General features: G+C 37.7%; 1 protein-coding gene across 5 annotated transcripts in view; it reads right to left on the minus strand.

The window, feature by feature from the left end:
- Positions 1-2,606: 2,606 nt before the first annotated feature.
- Positions 2,607-21,712, minus strand: part of NPNT (nephronectin) — a 113,504-nt gene continuing 94,398 nt past the window's right edge. For 3 of the 5 annotated variants that reach the window (XM_036762322.1, XM_036762320.1, XM_036762321.1), the window contains 4 exons: positions 14,993-15,085; positions 14,415-14,513; positions 5,789-6,045; positions 2,607-2,741 (listed from right to left, as the gene is read on the minus strand). In XM_036762322.1, the coding sequence (XP_036618217.1) occupies positions 2,646-2,741; positions 5,789-6,045; positions 14,415-14,513; positions 14,993-15,085 (545 nt within the window). In that variant the 3' untranslated portion in view covers positions 2,607-2,645. The remainder of the gene's footprint in view (positions 2,742-5,788; positions 6,046-14,414; positions 14,514-14,992; positions 15,086-21,712) is intronic. The other 2 variants (XM_036762324.1, XM_036762323.1) reach the window with 1 other exon arrangement.

Genomic DNA, 21,712 nt, shown 5'->3' on the forward strand with positions numbered 1-21,712 from the left:
GGTTAGAGAATATCTACATGGATCAACGGGATATATGGAAATATCAAATTAGGACAAGAGCAAAGAAGCTATGGGACATCTTCCTAGTCAAAATCACCTTGTTTGATCTCAATAAAGCCATCTTTAGGTTGGAAGGTGTTTGGGGAGTTTGTTTAGTTTTTTTTTAATCTGTCTTGATGTAGGGCTAGACATCCCAACCAGACAAAAAGAGCTATCATGTTTTTAGAGCCTTTTGGAGAAAGTCCCCTGGTCCCCCTTCCTTCAGTAAACAATTCTAATCTAATGATTCTTCCAGTTGGGAAATTCCCCTGTATGCTACAGGCTAAACTTGTTTCCTCTTGTTATCTACATTGTATGTGAACGACAGAAGGTCATCATTCTCCATATAACCAAGCTTTGTGGACTCGAAAATCAACATTGATTTGCCCCCAGATCTTTTCTTCTCCATGATAACTAATGCCAGTTCTTTAAATATTTCATCATAGACCTTTCTCTCCCAACCATGTTTGTGATTCCTGGCAAAACTGCAGAAACTATTTTCATTATTTCACTGCAAATAAATAATAAAAATCAAGGAAGTATTATTGCCATTAGGAGGCATTTATTTTTATGCTTAAGTTGAAATAAGCTGGGAGTTAATATAAATTGGGATTTAGTCTAAAATGGTGATAGACCTTATAAGTGGTTGCCTATGAGCTGTAACATACACGTTAATCCCAATGGACATCTCATACATCCTTCAACTTTCTTCATATCCTAATCAGATACTCTAGCATATAAATTACAAGGCAATATTTTAAAAAATTATTAAAATATGATTACTGTTTTAAATACTGGTCCAACAGACTCCCTTCCCACCTTCCCAATAAGAAGCTTTTAGAAATTCCTTGAGAGAAACATAGGAATATGGCAAATGGCTGTTAATTACCATGTTTAGGTTTGAAACTATGGCTCCAAGCAGTGAGGGATGTCAACATGCTCAGGAGCTGGTGTGACACAGTGGGAAAAGCATTGGTTCTAGAATCCAAGGACCTGGGTTCAAATCTTGCCTCTGTCATTTACTTTTGGCAGACTTGTAGAATCTTGGGTAATTCATTGGACCTCCCTGTGCTTCATCAATAAAAATGGGGTGAGTGGAGTAGATGGCCTTTGAGTTCTTTTCAACTGTGATCTATGACCCTATGAATCACTCTGGGCCTTAGTTTCTTCATCTGTAAAAAGGGGAGTTGCAATAGATGAACCCCAGATCCTCTCTAGATCTATGATTTCAAAAGTAGAGATTTACCCATTTATAAGATGGTGGATATTGTATACTATGAAGCAATGGTTTGCTATCCTTAGCGGGAAGGAAGGACCTGATTCTAATCAAAACTGTCTAGCTAAGTGATGCTAAAATCAAATAGAAACTGGCCACTGCACCTGTATATATAAGGATTCCTGTGCGTTGCATATTGACTGAGAAAACCACATATTAACATTATCTATGTCCTATTGCATTTTATTTATTTTATTTTTATATCTCCAATTACATTTTAATCTCCTTCTGTCTATACTGGGGAGTGTTGCCAGCAGCAATATGGCCTGTAAGTCACCAAAAACTGTGGCAAAAAACTGTTATTTGTTAAATAAGTATTGTTGCCTTTAAAAGGCATTAATTTTCATTGTTAAGTTGAAATAGGGTGAGGGTAAATATAAATTGGGATTCATTTAGTCTAGAATGGTGATAGGACTTTGTAAGATGCTGCCAATATGCACCTCTGGTCTAGATTAATCAGAGTTAAGATAATTATGTTATAAAAATATGTATTTAGCTCACACCAATGCCTTATCCTGTCAAAGTGAGATGATATTTACAATTTATATCTGGCCTACAACACAGGGTCACAGAAAAGGATGAGATTTCACATGATGCATCTTTTTTAAGCTCAAGAGATCACAAGCTGCTTTTACCTTACAGCTAGAGTCTGTAAATATTAGGAACACATAAATATATAATATATCAATAGCACATTTACAGAAAACACAACTCTATCGATATTAAAGGGATGCAATGCTACTCTACGTAATTGTCTTTTTTGAAAAAATGGATACAACATAAGAAGAATAAATGTAATCTGACATAGTACACATCCTTCTGTCTTTAAAAAAAATGGCAGTAAGTAGATAGCCAGAGTTTGGGTCCAGGCTAGAGCTAACTTAAATTAGGACAAACCATTTCCACAGGTACGCTGTATCACATGTGAAATGGTTATTCCATTTGGTACAACAATGGACAGTTAACAGGATGCCCTTTTGAATGGGATTTTTTTTTGTTTGTTTAGAAAACTCCCCACCAAAATGTACTCCTCTTCCTTTGTGTCCAGAGGCATCTTAGATCCATGACGAAGGATGTGATTTGTCCCATGTACACTGCAGCACCAGAAGAGACAATGGATGAAGGGGTGGGGGTTTTGCCTGATGGCTATCATGGCGGGGGGTTCTTTATGGAAAGGAGAGTTTTACTCTTCATTGGGAATTGCACAAAGCAGGCCAACAAGAAGTGGGTCACCACTTGCTCCCGACCCAGCTCTTCTCAGCCTGATGGAAAGGGAGACAGGAGGGATGAGAGGGAGCCAAGCAGATGCTCATTGCTGATGTTGGTGGCACTAGGGTCCTTCAGAGCACTGGCCTCTTTTCAAGCTCACATCATCCAATGCAATCTCCCCAGTGTGGCCATGCCTCTTTTCACCTTTGAAGATGACCTAAGGAGAAGAAACCCACACCAGTCAAGACTTCTAGTCACTTCCACTTATTTAATGACCGTTTTGGCTGGAACATTAACAAAAAATTAAATATTAAGTTGCTTCTGACCACCTGTTTTTACCCAACATGAACAGCTAGAGAAGAGTTACCATCAAGAACTTGAATTGTTCATAAGATGTTAATGAGATTGTATTACGAAGTTGCTCTATCAAAAACCATGTTTAAGTCCTGAACTTTAAGGTCTTTATCTATGGACTACAAGCTACTCTCACTCAGAAATGCTAACTAAGGTGAAAAATATTGGGAAAGAGTCCAGAGGTTAAAAAAAGTGTGATAAAGTATAGAGTGAAAAATTAAATAACACAGTGTGTCATGGGGGAAGATAGATCTCTCTCTCCCTCCTTCCCTCCTCTCTCTCTCTCTCTCTCTCTCTCTCTCTCTCTCTCTCTCTCTCTCTCTCTCTCTGTCTCTCTTTCTCACTCTCTCTGTCTCTCTCTCTGTCTGTCTAGATGTGTCTTCTCTGGTGAACCATAGGTCATCACTAACAACCTTTGTGCGGCCTTCGGCCTTTCCTCAATGTTCCCACCCCCAACCTCACAGTAATTTACTTCATCTCTCAGTCAGTCAATAAGTATTTTACTAAGCACTTATGTCACGTGGTTCCACAGGCAGTTAATCTCTAGGTGGCTTCACATGATCCTCTTGCTGATAGTCAGTTAACAGTCAATAAGCATTTATTAAGTTCTTACTATGTGCCAGGCACTATACTGAGGGTTAGAAATACAAAAACAAGTGCCCTGTCCTCAAGAAGCTTACCTTCTAACAGGGGAAGACAAGGCATAAAAGGAAGCTGAAAGTTGAGAGGGGGTGTGGAGGGGAGAAAGGTACCCAGCTGGGGGACATGGTAGAGAATGTCTGGAGTGCAACCTGGAGAGGAATGAGACATAGTTGGCCCGAACACCCTCCTCCAATAGAAGAAGAGTCATCCAGTGAGAAGAAGAGGCTACAGAGGCAGAGGGTACAATCAGTCATAAAGCATTTATGAATCACTTACTTTATGCCAGGCACTGTGCTAAGCACAAGGGATACAAAGAAAGGCGAAAAAAATTAGTCCCTGCTTCCAAGGAGCTCCCAGTCTAATGGAGAAGACAATATGCAAATGGCCAATATAGCAGATACGTAGAATAAAGATGATCTGAAAGGGGGAAGCATTATGTGTGCATATGTAATACACACATGTTGATGCAATACGTGCATATACGATTGCCAGCTCTATTTCTATTATTATTAACTGGGTTACAAAGGGCAGGGACCGTGTTTTGTCTAAATCTGTGCGTCTCACCCAGGGCTTGGAATAATAGTACTCAGTACATATTAGGCACTTAAGAATGTTTGCTCAAGTTGAATGTCCTGCAGCCTGACTTGCTTTTCTCAATAACCCGATAACCCAGTTATAACTTACAGTCCCAAGAGAGCTGCTAGAGGGTGGGAGGTGGGGGCTGTGTCTCTGAAGGGTTAAACAACCTGCTGGGATCAAAGCCAGTATATGTCAGAGGTAGGACTTGAACCCAGGTCCTGCTGACTTTAAGGCTGTCACTTCTATCGACTCTGTATGGACTGCCTCTTCTTTATCATAATCATAATTAGATCTTACCATCCATGTTTGCCAAAGAGTCTTGTGGGTGCAAACATCATAATCTAACCCTAAGGAGATACCATCATTGTATAATTTGTGAAAACATTCAAGCATTCTCTTATTTTAACCAGAAGACAATGGTACTGGTAGTTCCAGTAAAAATAGAATAAAAAAGAATAAAAACAGGATAAAATAAAAATAGAAAAAAATAGAATAAACATTAGATTCTGAAAGCAGTTATGTTCCTTGGGTCCTGATGAAACATAAAGGAAACACAGAAAGACACATAGAATCCTAGAGCCACCAACCTGACCTACATCAGTACATCCTGTCATGGTGACCTTGCACAGCCCTCCCTCACTCAAATCAAAGTCAACTGCAAGTCATGTCATCATTTCCCTCTGATGCCATGATCCTCTTTGAAAACAAAGGATAAACATAATAATAATCCAGAAAATTATTCAGAAGCAAAATAGTATAAGGAGTTTTATGATTTAAAAGAATTATGATTAAAACCTCATTAAACTGTGGCTCCTTGAGGGTAAGAGCTGTTTTAGACTTTTTAAAACAATTCCTAGCACTTAGCACAGTGCATGGCATGTAGTAGGTTCTTAATAAAAGTTTATTTATTTATTGATTGATCCTGACTTGGCTTATTAGCAACAACTTTAAGTGCAGTTTATTATAAAGACTAATATTTTGCCACTTTTGCCCAAATCTCATATTTTTGGAGTCAAGGCATGAAAGAGAAATTAAGTATTCCATTTAGGACTCAAGAACCTTTAAAAATAAATTTTACTTAAACCAGGTAATCCATGTTACCTCATAGCCGTCTTTTCTATTTACTCCTTCATCTGTGTTTTGTATTGAACTAAAAATAAATGCTCTGTGATTTCAGATTTTAAAAACTATTTCAGCCTTTGAAATATTTCAGTATTTCAGCCTTTCAAGGAATATCTGTTGATGGTTTATGATTTTTAAAAGTTTGAATATGAGGAAATGGGAGGAGGAAAGCAGAGTCTCCCCTGGTAAAAATAAACAAATAAACAAACACACACATACATATATACACACATACGTACATATCATTATATCAGTCTCCACCCTCTTTTCCTCTCCCACCACCATTTTTCAAAGTCTTTCCTAAAAAGACCATGATAAATCTTTGGTTCTGTCTCTGCTCCCAGGGTAAGCCTGCAGTGAATAATAGAGTGAGGAGAGACAATTAGCGAAGCTAACTGAAGGAGAGGAAACCTGAACCTTTACTGAGCCTTAATTGGTGAAGAGACCAAGACTTTCTCCACTCTGGCTTTTTAATGAAGGATAATTCACAATGCTTGTCACTCACTCCAAGCTTCTCTGCTGTAAAGGGAACCTCACAGGCACTGATCACTCTGCAGTTTTACTTACGCTCTTGATAGTTGAATCCCTCAGGGTGATCTGTGTTTGCCTCCAGCCATGGCCACCATTTCTTCCCCACAGGGCTGCTCCATGGGTACCATACTTTCTTATAAACACCTGCAGTGTGCCAGAGTGAAACCCAGATACCTTGTGCCTGAATGACAAACATAAATCACCCGAGTTCATGAGATGGCCGAGAGGCAGCACTAATCGGGCTGCTTTTCCACCAGGGCCTTTGGGTTCTGAGACGATCACGTAGTATCCACCTAGAATGGGAAGATCAAAAACAGTGGTATTTTTATTCATGTTGGAAATCCTTTCTTTTACATATGGGTTGCTCTGTTCTTTAATCAGAAATCTGTTGGTTGCTAAAGCTGTATGAACTATCTTAGACTTTAGGAAATTAAACAAAGCATTAAGGTTAAATGATATTAGAGTTAAATTTTAAATTCTGTGCTTTTTGGGGCAGCTAGGTGGTGCAGTGAGTAGAGTGTTGGCCCTGGAGTCAGGAGGACCTGAGTTCAAGTCCGGCCTCAGACACTTGACACATGTACTAGCTGTGTGACCTTGGGCAAGTCACTTGACCCCAATTACCCTGCCAAAAAAAATTCTGTGCTTTAATTTTCTCCTGATGATATAACTCCCTCTATTAATTCGTGTCATGCTCTTCTTGGCCACTTCATTTTACAAAGCTTTCTAGGGCACTGAGAAGTGACTGACCTGGGTCGCAACAGCTACTACATGCTGAGGCAGGGCTCGAATTCAGGTAGTCTTGAAGTGGATGCTGGCTATCTATTCATCACACCATGATGTCTAATAATTTTAAAATCATTTATATGTTGCTTAATAGAGTCAGAAACACACTCAGATATGCTTGTCCATTTACACTGAGGATCCCATATATCCTATCCTCCTATCCCAATATTTTTCTTGACTTCAAGACTATTACCAGTTTAACCTTACTATCAGTAGTATGAGAGCTTAAGGGGAAGAAACTGATCAGAAGAACATTTGATTAAGTATTAATCACTTGGTAATTGACTAAATTGATGGTAATTTCCCTTTGTCTGCTGAATCCATCTTTGAAAGCCCAGATCAGGTGTTAGGTCCTTTATTGTATGTGTGTGTGTGTACATATATACATATATATATATATATTTATATATATATATATATGTGTGTGTGTGTATATATAATATATATGTATGTATATGTATACGTATATGCGCATGTATGTATGTATATGTGTATATATATATATATGTATTTATATATGCTTAGCACAGTATCTAACACAAAATAGGTGGTTGTTATAAATTCTGTTGACATGAGTTTTTGGTACTCTCTGAGCAATAAGGACCTTCCCCCTCTTAAACCTTCCATAATACTTTGTTTGCCCTTCTCAATGCCCTCATCTGTAAACTCTGTGGAGGTCAGACCTAAGTCTTAGCTTTGTATGTCCCTCAACAAATAATACACAATGCTTTGTATGCACTGGGCACTTACTGTATACTGAACTGAATTCTGAATTGCTTCTGCAAATTACTCCCAACCAATATGCCAATGTCTTCTATTTTAAGATATTATTAATAATATACTACTAATTATTAATTAATTATAAATGTATAACATAGTATAAATTAATATACTAATTCTAAATTATGTCATGTTATATTGGTTTTTAATTAACAATTAATAATTAATTATAATTATTAAAAACATAATTTTTGCAATGGCTGTTGACCATCAGTCAGTCATCCATAAATGACTGTCCCATCTTCCTTTCCAGTCATACATGTCTTAGATGATGTCCTTTAGGCCACTTTTTGTCATCATCATTAATATGATGCAACCTGATCAACACCCACCAAATATCTCTGCATTGGTCAGCTTCCATTTTTATTTTTGTGAAAGCATGGTGTTCTAGGATCATAACATGATGGATGGTATCTTAGAGGCCATTGTGTCCAGCTCCTTATTTTACATATCAGGGTGAGGGGAATAAAGACAGAAACAAGTATTAAGTGCCTACTATGTGCCAGACACTGCACTAAGTACTTTAGAATATTATCCCCTTTGATCCTCACAACAACTATGGGAGGTATTATCTGCATTTCTACAGTTTAGATTAATAGAGGTTAAATGACTTGCCCAGAGTCACAGAACTAGTAAGTGGGATTTTAACTCGGCTCTTCGTGACTCCAAGCCTCCTGCTCTATATAGTACACATTGAGTGGCCTCGAGGTAGCTAAAGGTGACCATGTTTTAAGTGATATCCTTTATATCACTTCCTTTCAACATCATTAATATGCTAATACCCCTCAAGCATCTCTGCATTGGTCTTTGAGTCACCTGCAATTTTGTTTCTTCTGAAGATAGTGTGTTCTAGGATCATAGAACGATGGGTGAAATCTTAAAAGCCCACTTCGTCCAACCATCCCATTTCACACAATGAAGAAAGTGAGTCCGAGGAACAGTAAGTCAAATATCCAAAGTCACACAGATAGTTAAGTAGCAGAGTTGGGATTCGAACTCAGGTCTCTCAAATCCTGCAGCACCGGGCATCTCGACATCACTAGAAGAATATTAATGCTAAAACACTGCTCCTGACATTGGGAAAACAAAATGATAAGTGCCGTACGAATGCCCATAGTTTTCATTAAAAATCCTGAGTTGAGAAAGCCTTAATCTCTTCACCGATTCTTCACCTCAGTAAACGTACATGTTTCTTATACTTTCCATTATTCACTGCATTACACCTTGATAAAACTATTGAACAACTTCTCCTTCATCTGATCTACTGATACTTATATGCCACTTAAGCCCTCATCCTATTCTAAATTATACTATACTTATCTCTTTATATATCTCACCACCCCAAACTAAACTATAATTATAAATTATACACCCAATAATTCCCAGCATACATCATTTCCGATATATCGGAAGCCTTCCTCTTTATTCTTCATCATTTATGCCCTATAGTTTATCTTAGAGAGCAGGATCCAAATGCGCATAGAATGTGTTTAGTGTTTTCTGAGTTGATGCTCAATTAGGATCATAGCTCTAGAGCTGGGCGGGGCCTCGAAGGACACCTAGTCCAACCCTCTCATTTTGCAGAGGAGCAGTCTAAGGACCAAGAAATTTAAGTGACTAGCCCAAGGTCTCAGAGCAAGTAAAAATCAAAGGGGGGATTTTCACCCAAGCCCTCTAACCCCAGAGCCAATGGCCATTCCATTCTCTCCAGGGAGATGGTGCTGGTACCATGTCTAATGATCCCATAAGAAAGAGTTAAAGTTGATGGTCATTTGACATCTAAGTGACATTAGTCCATCTCTGCTTTTTTTCATGAATTCTAACTCCTCTGCCCACTTGATCCATGGTTAAGAAATGGATCGGAAGGCATGGGTATGTCACAAAGTACACTGGTAGAAGGAATATCCACGTCAATTAAATTATGGAAGCACGGATGTATCAATATTATTGTTATTATTATTAAGAATAATAATAATAGTGGCTAGCATTTATCCAGCACTTAAGGTTTAAAGGGTCATTGACAAGTCTTACCTCATTTGATTGTCACAACAACCTGAGGAGGGAGGAGCTATTATTATCCCCATTTTATAGTTGAGGAAATTGAGACAAACAGAAGTTAAATCACTTTCCCAGAGTCACACAGCTAGTAAGTATGTGAGGTGGCATTTAAACTCAGGTCTTCCTGACTCTGAGGCAGCTAGGTGGCACAGTGGATAAAGCAATTTCTGGCCTCAGACATTGATTAGCTGTGTGATCCTGGGAAAGTCACTTCACCCTGTTTGCTCTTGTGTAAAATAAACTGGAGAAGGAAATGGCAAACCATTCCATTATCTTTGCCAAGAAAAACCCAAATGGAGTCACGAAGAGTTGGACGTGACTGAAACAATGGAACAACAAAAACTTCCTGATTCCATGCTCAGCTTTTTAATCATTGTGCCACCTAACTGCATCAAAAACTAGAAAGAAGATTCAGAGTATCCTCTTCATATGCCAAGGGCATGGGCATGTAGGACCAGGAGAGGAAGATTAGACTGGTGTCATGGTGAATGCTACATTAGAATCCACTAAATATCTGGAGAACCAGAGGAGGAAGACCTTTAGTCTGTTAGTAGAACTTCTACAAAAAAATGGACAAAAATCATAGAGGAGGACAAGGCCGAGATGGCTTGTGACCTGTACCTATGGACAAGTACCAATATCTGTGAAAGCATGGATCCATTGAAAAAGGGAACTCCTGCCTGCCCTGACATCTCCTAAACTTGTCATGCCAAAAAATCATAACAAAATAACAATTATGAAAAATTTTAATAAATAAAATTACAATTAAAATAAAAGTTCTAATGAAATCCCATAATCTTAGGCATTTACATGAAAATAGAAAAGTCCTTCCATGTATCAACTTTTGAATAGACACAGGTATTCAGGCTGTCTGGAGTGTGAGAATATTGTGGGTAGATAATGTTCAATTAAAAAAGAGACAATAACTAGGATTATCTTAATCCTCCCTGGAAATGGTTACTAATACTATCAATCTGCTCCATGGTGAACACAAACAAGAGGGTTTTACAGAGCAAGTCAAAGTAATAACAATTTTAAATGATCTTTTTGCGAAAGCTGCCAGAACTTCAGAGTCTCGCTATGATAAATGAGGCTACTATTTATCTCACTTTGTCTTTAAGATATCTGAACCATGTCATGGAAAAAATTCTTTCACTTTGAATGAAACGAGGGTTTTTTTTTCAAAAGCAGGAATGATAGCCTAAGGGAAAAACCTGATCCTTTTTTTCCCCCACCCAGCAAACCAGGTTAAAAAAATAAAATGAGAATACTTGTCTGTTAGGACCTACTGGCTTAAAAAAATGTTTTGGAAAATATTTTTCAAAGACTTTAATGACATTTCTGTAAACAAGAAGGTGCCTCATAATATGATGAGGAAAAACTCAGAGAAATTTGAATTAATCCCTTTACAGAAGTTGAATTACAGAAATTCGGATCAACTTCTTAACAAAGAAAGCCAGATTGCTTTGTAGCTTGAGAGCTGTCCAGTGAGTAAGCAAGACCTGAGTTCAAATCCTGCTTCTAATACTACTGATTGTAGGATGAAGGGCAAGTCATTTAATTTCTCAGTGCCCTAGGCAACTCTCTAAAAATAAGCGTTCTTCACTTTTTGGGGGTCATGGTCCTTATGGTATTCTGAAGAAGCCCAGAATGTTTTAAAATGCACAAGATAAAATGCAAGATGATAAAGGAAGTTCATTATACTGAAATAAAGGTGTAATTTTTTCCTCCTTCAAAGTTCACAGATGCCATAAAATCTAACCATAGATCCCTTGGAGAGCCCATGGACCTCAGGGTAAGAACCACTGTTACAAGACAAAGTACAGAACACATGAAGACCTGCATTGGTAGAGGGAGCTCCCTCACCAGCAATACCCTATACATATGAAATCACAGGTCCCATTTCCCCTCCACCAAAAAAATACCCATCTATGTTTTGTTTTATAAATTTCTGACTTCTATCTGTTGTACAAAGGGAACTCAATAATGGCCACTGAGTCAACTCTGTGTTCTGGGATGATTATGCTATATTCCCCAACTACTAAATCAATTAAGGTAAGGCTAGGATCCATTGTGTTTGTTATGGATTCCTGCCTCCCCACCACCCACTCTCCAAAAAAAAAAACCCAAAACTTTCTGTAGGGCAATATCATCTAATAAGAAAGATGTATGGATCATAGGAACCCAATCAATTCCTTCAAATCAAGTGACTGGGATATAGTAACAGGAGGTCTAAATTACTTTTAATTTTCCAACATTCGATTAACCATTTAGACAAAGTCTAACAAAATGGTTTTCAATAAACTTGTGACTAGAGGTGATCTTCCACCCACGGTGAAAGGCAGACGGATGGAATGGTTGGAGAGAGCTGGGACTCATAACCTGGGCTCACACCCAGCTCCTGAGGGTCTAAGACTTAACTTGGGGTATTCCCAGGGTCATTGTAAGGATCAAATTAGATTATATTTGTAAAGCACGTAGCAAACCTAGAAGCATTACATAAATGCTAGCTAATTGTTATTATTTTTATTGTGTTGATAACTGTAGCTCATTGTTGTTAATTTCCTTTATAATTTTATGTAGTATATTTTACATTTGGAGTCATTCCATAGGCTTCACTAGACTGCCAAAGGTCCATGATCCACTGATCTTAAGGTATTCTCTCTGTCTGCTTACTGCACCATACTGTCTCTCTACCCTTTCCTAATTACATTAACTATATTTAGAGGTTTATCCCACCATATCCAACCTCTCATCAACATACTCCACTTTTCTGCCAGGTAGTATCGGTGGGCATGGGAAATCCAATCTTCTGTTCTCAAGTCCTTGACATTTAGAAATTTTCAATTTTAATAAAAAATGGAAAAAAAATTGAGAAGCAACAGCATATACAAAATGGTCTTCTGAAAAGTTGTGAATCTATTGAATTTGTACAAAGCAAGCCATAGTTTATATACACTGATTGGAACTAATTCTTTAGAGGAAAACCATAACAAATCCTTTTGTAAATTAAAGCTTTTAACTTTTGTAAAATTAAAGTTCTTTTAATAAAAGAACTATACTCCCTAATTTATTTTGTTGGTTAGGGGTTTTACACATCAGATTTTCTTACAGCAGGCCCAAAGTGTTATTTATTAGTATTATAATCATCACCATCATTTTTCAACTAGTACACTGACCACCGTCAGAAAGGCAGCTTTAAGTAATAATCAATTTTCTGTTATTAATGAATTGAAGATACCTGATACATCTGCAATCTGCAAAGCTAATGCAAGCACATCCTTCTTAGTAGTCACGGTAATGAGGGTCCCAAATAGCCTATAAAGCAGTTGGGACCCTAGGGAAGATTGCAAATACTTTTTAGATATAGATATGCCTAAAAGATCAAATCAGAAGAATTCTGTGAAATGATGAAGCCATTCTTGAGATGGGCTTCAAAAAGTCAGAGATGGCAAACCAATACAAACCAGGATTCCAGGGGCTGAAGATGAAGCAAGTTACCTACCTCCTGCCAGGGACAAGGTGAATTTAAAATGCAGAAAGTGATACAGATTTTCAATCATGGTCAATGTGGAGATTTGTTTGGCTGCACTAGGCAGATTTATTATGAGGTTGCTTTTTCTTTTCATTTTATTTGTGCAATTAGGAGTGGGGGGTGGGAGGGAAAAAATGCTTACCAAAAATAAAAATAAACATTTTTTAATTAAAAAAGATCACAGACCAAGGCAGGAATTATTAAAAATTAGACACTATATTTTGTGTAGTTTGACACAAGCAGTTTTTAACCCTTAAAGTCTTCTACAAGAATATTATCAAATAAGCTAGTTTTAGTTTCTAGAATACTTTGGAAGGATATGTGTGCATGTGAGAGAGACGTGATATATATGCATATATGCATGTATGTATATATATATATCCTTTTTCTGCATTTCCAGCACTTAGCACAGTGCCTGGCACATAATAAGCTTTTAATAAATGCTTTGTCTGCCTGATGGGCATTTTTCTGTTTAGTTTCAGTTAGATTTACAAGCAATATAGTATTCTCTCTTCTTCTATCTTGTGTGTGTACATGTACATGTAAGCACCTCTGAGTTCTCACTTGGTTATATGTGATATATATATATATATATATATATATATATATATATATATATTATTTTGAAACCCAGGAGTGTCTATAAACAGCTTACACAATACATTATTTAAAGAGGTTTTTCCTCCCTCTTATAATAAGTCGTGTTGCTGCTGCTTGGTCTTGAATCATGATTTCACAAACAAAAAAAATTCCCAGTTTAATTTGTTTGCAGTTGTCTGGGTAATTTAAACATTGAAGAATCAAACCAAATCATATGTGTTTCTGCTTCCTAAAAGGGAAGGGATAAAGATGAACTACAGCAAATGCTACTCAATACTGAGATTTTAGATAAGGAAAAACAAAATATGGCAAACTTAGAAGCTTTCCAGAGGACCATTTCCAGAATAATTCACCTAGTGAAAAGCTTTGGCCTAATCCTGGGGTATATCACGGTGGATGCTTGTAAGACTGAAACTCTCAGACTCCTATAGACTGGAAATCTTCAGAATTTGACATGAGTCAGTCAGACGTGCCCCAACTGGCCCTGCCTACTGACCAGTGGTGTGGCTTTGGACAAATTAATCTCTCTGAGCCACAGTTTCTTCACATGCCACCAGCCCAACTTATCTTGTGAGGTTGCTTACTGTAAGGATCAGCTGAGATAATTCAAGGTAAAAGGCTTTGAAAAGTGTCATATAAAAGTCAGGTGATGGGTGCAGTGGAAAGAGCGGAGGAACTGGGTTCCCAACATGTCTCTGTCACATACTGCTTGTCTCGTCTCAAAGCAAATCACTTAACTTCTAGGGACATTGTTTTCCTCATCTGTAAGATAGCTTCAACAATTCCTTATTGCTCTAAATTTATGGTTTTACAATCTTCTATTATCATAATTGCTTCACATGTCTCCTGCCTTCTAATAGGCAGATGGAGCCTTAAATCCAAGATGATGTTACTAAACGCTTTTACCTGCTGGATCTCTGGCGAGTTCCCAGTGTAAGTCATCATCTTTTTCCCTAATCCACCCACAAAGACCATGGTCAAAGTTACAGGTGTGTATCAGAACACCTAAAAGAAAAGAGTAAAACAACTCAGTGGATCACAAGAATAGACACTTGGAGAAAACTTTAAGATGATCACATTTTACCCAAAATTCAAACTCCCTTCCATCTTCTCCTTCCCCCCTTTCTGCTGTCTCACTGTCCCAATTTTGACTCAACCATTTCTCTGAGAAACTTCGTGAAACTTCTCCCAACATAACTGCCAGCTGGGGCCATTTGTAAGAAGAGACTATAGAAAGTGGTGCCAAGTTCTGACAACACAACTTAGATGTTGTTTGATTCCATTAAAAATCAAAGAGAGAAGGAAGAATCAATCATTTTGGCTCAAGTGCCTCAGCTTCAGAGGAAACAAAGGTAGTGTGAAAAAGTCGGAATACATAGTATTCCCGGGAGTCAACAAGTTAAGATTTGAAATAACCATCCTTGGAAGGGGGAGAAAAGGAATAAAAAGTTCATTAACATGTAAATAGGGATGCCGGAATCTACCTGGATCATCTCTGGCTTCATCTTCAGCACTGATCCCTCTTTCAATTTCAAATACTTCAAACAGGTTATTGTTCATTCCTGAGTGGTGGGGAACTGCAAGAGAAAGTCATTTTTTTTTAAATAAAGGTGGTAGATAAGGAAGTAGGTCAGTGAGTACCATTATCTTTAATGAGGGACAGAGAAAGAATGCCTTAGGCATTTTACTCCTCTTGGAGAACCCAATATACTTAATTACATTGCCCTTGGAGATTCATAAACTTTGCTCTTCAATGATTTATGATGTAAGAGTTATCTGAGCACAGTAAAAATTGATTTTCAAAGTTTCTAAACTTCTACAGAAAAATAACTAAAAAGTCATCAGCTGGATAGTGTTTTATTAACAAATGTTTTGGCCTTAAACTTGCTCATTTCTAATCAAATGTGTCAAGCCAAAAGACCTATCTCTGCAAGAGATGCATTATCAGGGCCCCTGAATTAAAGCTGTGTTAAGGAGAAATGACAGCAGTTATAATGGATGTGGAAATGTTGCAGGCTACATTGTTTACAATCAAAATCCTTTGCAATGAAAGCTTACTACAAAGGACCAGAACAGAGTTTGTTTCCTGATGGAAGTTAGAAATGACTGCTAGCTGACCTAAAAATCTGTCCAAAATCATTGATGCCGCTTTTCAAAATGAAATGAACTTGGTAGTAGGAATGTCTGTACAAGCTTGTTTCGGGACACTCTCCTCAGGGGCTGAAGTGGTGGAGGAAAAAGTGGGATCCTGTTTAGGAAGATGGGAGAGGAATGTGTTTTTATTTCTGTTCCTGATATATCTTCTCAGTAAATATCCCTTTGTAAAAGTTATATTTTTTAAAAGAATTGTTTCCTTTAAATTAATTGTAGCTTGGAAACATGAACCTAAAGAATCAGGAAGCTGGCAACTATTAGAATATTTCCATCTGTCTTGTCTTAGGTTCATCCTGCTCTTCTCTGACACCTGGGAACCATCTGATTTAGCATCTGATCATGCACAACTACACACTCAAATACTCAGAAAGGGAGATGTTCTTTAGAAATCAGAAACTTGAAACCATAAAGACCCCTTGACATTCCATTAACTTTGGATTCTAGGGGCGGCATGAGCAGTATGTATATAGATTTATCATAAATACTCTTGAGCCTGTGCTGAACTGTTATAAATAGGATTAAAATCGCATATACCCTTTGTTAGAGGGCAATTTCACAGACACAAATGTCTTAAGGGTACCTTATAGCCTCTTTCCATACAATGTGACCATGCTAAATTTAGGTCTTAAAATACTACTTTTAAAGGTTTTTTAAAAAAGCATCCAAACTTCTATCTATCCAAGATATAGTCTAATCCCTTTTGAGAAGGAAGTTTCTCTATCCACATCCCTCTACTGGTAAACCCATTGCTGGGAACCATGAAACAAAGGAAAAGAAGCATTTAAGACATACAACTTTTTTCTTTCTACGGCAAATTTAACTTCTTTGGCCCCTTCAATGTTGTATTTTCCATGACACAAAAGAACAATTATGCAGATGATTGTGTAAAGGGGAGCTGCCAGTGGAGGACCCAGTCCTCGGGGCATGTTCAGGAGGGTTCTTCGGGCTACAAATCACCTCACAGATGATTTGCTGGAATCTGGAAATGGAAATGTGTGATAACACATGGAAGGGCCCACCCCATACTCAGAGTATGATATGCAGTTATTTGACTTACTTCCTACTGGTTTACTGCATGGTTAAAAATACCTTTTAATTGTCTGCTGATGTCAATTAAATCCACCACCATTTCCCAGCCACCTTCTCACTTCTTGAAGAACTTAGCCTTTTTCACCCTGGAATATCATTCCACTCCTGAAACTCCTTCCTCTGATTGCCTAGCTCCCCTTGGAACCTCCATATTCAGAAAGAGTGTTCCCGCCTTCATTCCTCTCCTGGCTGTTTCCGACTCCTTGGATTTCTTTTTTCCACCATACTTCTATGTGGGTACCACTTTCCCACCAACCCTCCTTTGAGCTTCCTTTTTACATGTTCTTTTCCCTCATTAGAATGTAAACTCCTTGAGGGCAGGAACTTTCTTTTTGCTTGTATATTTACTCCCAGCATTTCGCCCACTACCTAGTACATAGTAATTGCTTAGTCAATGTTTGTTGACTCAATTCAAAGAGGTGACATGCAGTGAATACAAAAGACTCCAAAATGGAGGAACTTGAGAGTTCTCACTCAATTGAACTTTTCTTTTCTCTGACTCTGGAGTGTTTATTCATTCTTCCTTAATCCTAATTCTCCTAATTGGAGACAGAACTTTCTCTACCAAAGCAGATCAGCACTTGCTCAACAGATTTTAGCCTTAAGAGAGTTGTCAGTGGCACCAAGAATTAAGTGACTTCAGTGCCACAGGACTATCATGCGTCAGAGGCAGAATTTGAACCCAGGTCTTTATAACTCTCAGGTCCAGGCAGCTTTTCAAGAAAACTATTTTAAGACAAACACAAATGCTTTCAAACATAAAGCTTTCATTAATCCAACAAAAACTTTTAATGCCATTTCACCAATATTATTAAGGTAGATTAAACCCAAACATAGAAGTCCTGGAATTCACAAACATGTAAGAATTTTGATAAATGTGTCAAAGGACAACAGGTTTATCACTAAATTAAATTCCTCTTTCTTTTCATAATTTGATTGGATTCTTGACCAACTTCAATCATAAATTCTTGCATTATCTTTTCAATCTAGTAACAAAATTATCAAAAGACTCTCAAAATCAGCGCTGCTGGTTTAACATAAAATTGAAGTCAAAAAAATTTCACATGAAACACTTATAGATTAAAAAATATGATCTCCATTTATTTCTGTCACTCACGGTGTCACTGTAAACATGAGTAATAAAGAGGTTGGAAACAGGAATGTGCCATCCACAACTTCTCCTGTTCTGTGACCTGGCCAAATTACTCAATTGCTCCTACTTTCCCCCCAATATAATCAAGACGACTAAGAAGGCTTCACAATTGTGTAAGAAAATAAGAGCCTGACAGCAAAAATTTGTCCCTATAGCTTTTGCAAATATAATAAATAAAAATCTGGATTCCTCTGAGAGAATTTATAACAAGTACTGCATAGTACCACCATATGAGAGTAACTAATAAGGACAATCTATTAATTAGGTTAATGAGGATAGTCGTTATCTATCCAATGGCCAAAGATGAGCTAATGTTCAGAGAAGAACCATTATCGAAGTCATTAATTAGTCTTATGCTTTTATTGTGAAGGATAAAAATCCCTTTAAGACTTCACATTGTTTGCTGGTACCACAACATGGGGAAAAAGTGGCTAAACCCTAACACCTTTTGTGAAACACAAGACAATAAAATGACAATATATTTGTGAAATCAAAACTTATTTTCTTTTTTGCTAAAACTATTAACTCAATTAAAAGCAGAACATCTTGTTGTACTTGAAGTAATTATTAATATTAAAATAATTATTAATTAAAAATATTAACAATTCAAATATGTGTTTTTACGTTAACATGATACATTGATTTATTAATCATTCTTTACTACTGTACATGATATTTTATCCTTTTATGTGACTTGTGTAATTTAATAGACTCATCATCTCATTAATGTGAGTACAATGTGAAAGGTACAGATCATAACCCATCCCTTCCTCCTTAATCCTACCTGACTCATGTCCATGACCTCTAATAAATATTTCACTTGGAGTCTACCCAATGTGCCATGGGTCTTCCTCTTGATCTCTTACCACTGCAAAAATATCAAAGGAGCACAATAGCTGTCGAGGTATTATTCCTCACCCCTACTACATGATTGAATTAACTTCTCCTATGGCCCTATATGGGCTAGGTGGTACAGAGGATAGAGTGCCAGGCCAAGAGTCAGGAAGACTCATCTTGTTGAGTTCAAATCTGACCTCAGACATGTACTAACTGTGTGATCCTGGGAAAGTCACTTAACTCAATTTGCCTCTGTTTCCTCATCTGTAAAATGAGCTGGAGAAGGAAATGGCAAACCACTCCAGTATTTTTGCCAAGACATTACAAAATGGGGTCATGAAGAGTCAGACATGACTGAACAGCAGTAACAACGACAAGAACATGGCCCTATATGTCTTTCAGATAATATCCTTTATGCTCTTTCTCCTACACATTCTCCTTCATTGGTAACATGTTGAAGACTACTCATACCCACAAAGTGCCCCCTCTCTACTGCTTTTGAGGTAGCCTACAACTTGAACTCTTTAGAGATCATGGTCTTCATTGACAGCCTTCTAGTATCACTGGATGAATATTCTTGTTAAAAAGATGGACCTATGTTTCAGCAACAAAGCTGAGGTCATGAAAAGCATTGCACGCTACTCAAAGGCTATCTAGCCCACTTCTCTTCCCCCATTCAATTTTAGGCCTAATTCTGTGTCCCTCCAAGGTATCTGTCCAAGATAATATATACATGCATCTATACACACATACATAAATATACATACACAAATATATAATATACCTGGTATAACACATTCTTTGTGGGTGGTCCAGACAATAGGTATTCTTCATCTACTTGGCTTTTCTTTTGTGGATAGTTTGGCCAAAATCTTTCCAGGGATTTGATCTGGATTTGTCAATTCCTTGGTGTCAAGGACTAGAAATCTAGAGGAGGGTCCAGTGATGCAACACCTTAACCAATCAACAACATCCCTGCAACTTACAGTCTTAAAAGAGTCACCTAGGGCACTGAGAAATTAAGTGGCTTTCCCAGGATCACACTGTCAGTATATGTCAGAGGTGGTTCTTAAACCCAGCTCTCTTTACTCAAAGTTGGCTATCTACATTTTTTTTCAAGGAATCTTGTATTATTTTAACATTTTGGATGGGAAACAACTTGTTGGAAAAGACCTTCAAGTTGATGTTTTACTCTAGTAAATGAAATGTTCTTTTTCAACAGTCAGTTACCACAGTGGGACCTGCTTTGTGCTACACTATTCACTTAATCTTTTATCTGCAGATACACAGTTTGTTGAGGAATATTTACACATATCTGCCCAATAGCATTTCTTACATTCATCTTGGATACTGTTGATACTCCCAAAGATTGTTCTCATGATGATTTTATAGAAATAGAAAAGTGGGTCATTGGTAATTGATAGTTTAGGGTTGCCTTTGGGATGGTAATAATAAGAGCCATTTTTTTTCCCTCAAGCCTTTTATATTTCTTTCCTCTCTTTCACGCATCTTGAGAATTACATCTGAATTTCCTCTAAACTGTGTCATTTTCAACACAGATGTCCTCTGTGTGTACATGGCCTGGTCTGGCTTGCCTTATCTTTGTTTTTGTTAGAGTCATTTCTGCTACTTCATGGATCCCACCAGAGATTGCGATATGGGCTGGGGATAGAGGTGGGAGCAAAGGAAGGAGAATCAGTAAGCATTTAAGAGTGGATAGAGAGCTGACCTCGATGCTAGGAAGACCTAGCTTAGAATTATGCCTCTTTGTTGTTGCTTGGTCGTTTTAGTCACATCTGACTCTTTGTGACTCCATTTGGGGTTTTCTTGGCAAAGACACTGAAGGGGTTTGCCGTTTCCTTCTCTAGCTCATTTTGCAGATGAGGAAACAGAGGCAAATTAAGTTAAGTGACTTTCCCAGAATCACACTGCTAGTAAATGTCTGCAGCTAGATTTGAACTCCCAAAGATGAGTCTTTTTGACTCCAGGCCTGGCACTCTATACACTATGCCACCTAGCCACCCTACTTATGCCTATAAATTGTAGAAAAGGTGCCAATCTGCATTGGTAGATGGAGGTTTCCTTACCTGGAAGTTCACAAAGAATTCACATATTTAGTCCCTATACACACAGATATACATAAAGGCAAATATATGAGGATTTCTACCCCATTGAGTATACTTGGGGATAGGCCTGAAGGGACATGTAAGATAGACTTAAGCTTTGAGTAATTTTCCTTAGAGGTAGGGGTATACAAAGTCAAAGAATATGAGGGAAAAAGAGCTTGAAATCTCTCTTTAGGGGTCAGACTTAACCAAAATTGAACCTGGTCTACACGAGTAGGCAGAGATAGTCTCCTTTTAGCATGAGAGGGTGAGGACAACAGCCCTCCCTCTCCCTCCCCCCAAGGTGCTAAGTGGTTATTGTTTCACATATACACACAGAGCTAAAATATTTTTCTTCTTCAATTCAACATTATAAGAATACAAAAGAAAGGTGTTTTGTTATTGTTCCAAGTGAAAGTGTGAAGTAGCAGGGGGGAAAAAAACAATGGACTTTGCGTTAGGAGGCTCTGGTTTCAAATCCTGCTATGGACATTTCCCGGTTATATAAAACATTTGTAAAATAGAGATAATTTGGTGCAGGGATCAAATAAGACACTATATACAGAAGACTTTGCAGATCTTAAAGCCTTCTATAAATGCTAGTTATTATGTCTATAACTACATGATGCTCTTATTTTTGACAGCCATCTATCTGCATAAACTGAAAATAAAAAAGTAACACGCTCACAGGCTCACAGGTTCTCAGCCCTCTATTCATTATGCATATGAAAAGAAGGGCAACCGAAGAAATCACTTCTACATAGGAGCAATTTCCTATAAGAAACTCAAATTTTGATGTTGTCCATTAGCTCTCTTCCCCCTCTCTCCTCGCTCCCCCAAATGGGGCTTCATGAGCATATCTCTGA

This window comes from Trichosurus vulpecula, chromosome 6, assembly GCF_011100635.1.
Source record: "Trichosurus vulpecula isolate mTriVul1 chromosome 6, mTriVul1.pri, whole genome shotgun sequence".
Lineage (NCBI taxonomy): Eukaryota > Metazoa > Chordata > Mammalia > Diprotodontia > Phalangeridae > Trichosurus > Trichosurus vulpecula.